We start from the raw sequence: 1,894 nt of genomic DNA, 5'->3' as shown, positions 1-1,894 counted from the left end.
ATTCTCCTCAGAATTACCTTTTACACTTCAGTTTTTATGTAGGGGGCGCAATTGACTGTCAACAAAAAGACGGGTCTTGCATTTAAGTGGCCAATTTGACCAAGTGACTAGCAGAGTTGTGGCATTACAAGGAATACGTAAGTTCATGTATGATATTGCAATGTTAAAAAGATGATGTATGAATTTGTTATGTGATTAAAATTTGAGGTAATAAAATGTAATTTTGTTCCAAATTTAACCATTGGTGAGGAAGAAAATCAGGCTGAGGATGATCAAGGATACCTACTCAATTGACAAGAAAAATAACAAAGTCCACAACTAACTAGAATAACATGATAAGATCAAGTTCCCTCAATGGACCGCATGGAAGAGAACTTAGTTTATTAATAATGTTCCCAGTTGCATGCACAGAACAAACATAACATTATCACTGGATAAGATGATCATCAACAGAGGCGAGTGCAAAAGCAGCGACGACGAAGGCCACGGCACCTGCCACCGGAGAAACCCTCGTTCCTGCAGACAAGAGCACAGTTGTGGTGGCGGAGGCATGTTCCGTGGAACCCATGACTCTGTGACTGACAAACCCTTGCCTCAGTTGGCACCACTATCTCTTCTGCATTGACAATTATTTGATGAGAAACAACTAAGATTTAAAAATATCATATATGAGAGAGAGAGAGAGAGAGAGAGAGAGAGAGTTACGTGAAGCCAAGACAATGAAGAGCAAAAGCAGAAGCCCAAAGCATGATTTCCTCCCCATCACTAGTGAGTAAGGTTTGTGTGTTCAACAACAATGGCTGAAATATAAGCTGCAATTAATCCGATTGTTTCTTTCTTTATTTCTTTGTAGCACAGAGCAAAGGAGGGTGAGTGGGTTCTTATAGATAGAGTGGCGTGATAAAAGACACGTACTACTCTCAAGCGTGTCAGGGTGGCGTGATACTCTCCTGGAAGACACGTACTACTCTCAAACGTGTCAGGGTGGTGTGATAAAAGACTGACGCGAAACTAAATGATGATGCATGCATGCAATTGCACAAATCTCAGAGAGAAAGCATCTCGTCACGTGTATTGCCACGTGCATGCTCTTCCAAAAGGATTTTCAAAAGGGAGAAAGATTCTCTCCATGGTCGGTGGCCCCTGTCAATTTAGTTGTGGTTTTCTGTACGTCAGTGCCCTGATTTCTGAATACGCTCTCTTCTTGTGGGAGATTCGAGAGAAAGCTGAAATTAATTATCTCGGTTTTCGGTTTTCACGTGCTAGCTTAGTTACAACCATGCACCGTGTTTGCTTTTCTGATAGGATTGAAAGCACCTCACAAAGTAACAAATAAATGTCCTATTAATTTTCTTTATTAACAATAAGATTTATCAATTGTAGCATATGAAAATAAGGGTCTTTCCCGCAGAAGATTGTTTTATCTAACTACTTAAAATGTCACAAAAACTGAGATGGTGTCCCTACTGACCAGCCACTGAAAAATAATTATAAGACCGACCTACACTTATCTAAAGCCTACGAAATTTTATATGCAGATACTAGACACACAGAGCTACACGCACACAAATTTTTGGGATTTTTGAAGTTGATTTGCTATTTAAATTAAATCAAACAAAAACAGGACAAAAACAGATTTTAAGTAGTTCGCAAATTAAGAAAAATGAGTTAGGGGAATTGCTATCCACCACCAAATAATCGTGCAAACATGTTATGTTTCATTCCAATTCCTTTCATTTTCAGATGAAGATGCTCAAGTTGGCTCAATGTTAGAACTCAACCTATTACTCTTTCTTATGTAGTATATTAAGAGAATGACGTTTTCAACTTAACTTAGTTCCTAACATGCAATCTAGAATGGTGTGTTCATAGATTTAACAAGTAGAAATCATTA

At 38.4% G+C, this 1,894-nt stretch overlaps 1 protein-coding gene across 1 annotated transcript; it reads right to left on the bottom strand.

Annotated features, from left to right (window-relative positions):
* Positions 1-263: 263 nt before the first annotated feature.
* On the bottom strand, positions 264-848 carry LOC137735903 (defensin-like protein 1). The gene is made up of 2 exons (XM_068475255.2): positions 706-848; positions 264-616 (listed from the first exon to the last, which is right to left on the bottom strand). Exons 1-2 carry the CDS (start codon positions 761-763, stop codon positions 447-449), a joined length of 228 nt encoding a protein of 75 aa, XP_068331356.2. The 5' UTR covers positions 764-848; the 3' UTR covers positions 264-446.
* Positions 849-1,894: the final 1,046 nt, after the last annotated feature.

The sequence above is a fragment of the Pyrus communis genome, chromosome 13, assembly GCF_041283825.1.
Source record: "Pyrus communis isolate YQ-2024b chromosome 13, ASM4128382v1, whole genome shotgun sequence".
In the NCBI taxonomy this organism is placed as follows: Eukaryota; Viridiplantae; Streptophyta; class Magnoliopsida; order Rosales; family Rosaceae; genus Pyrus; species Pyrus communis.
This window is presented reverse-complemented; position numbering and strand designations above follow the sequence as displayed.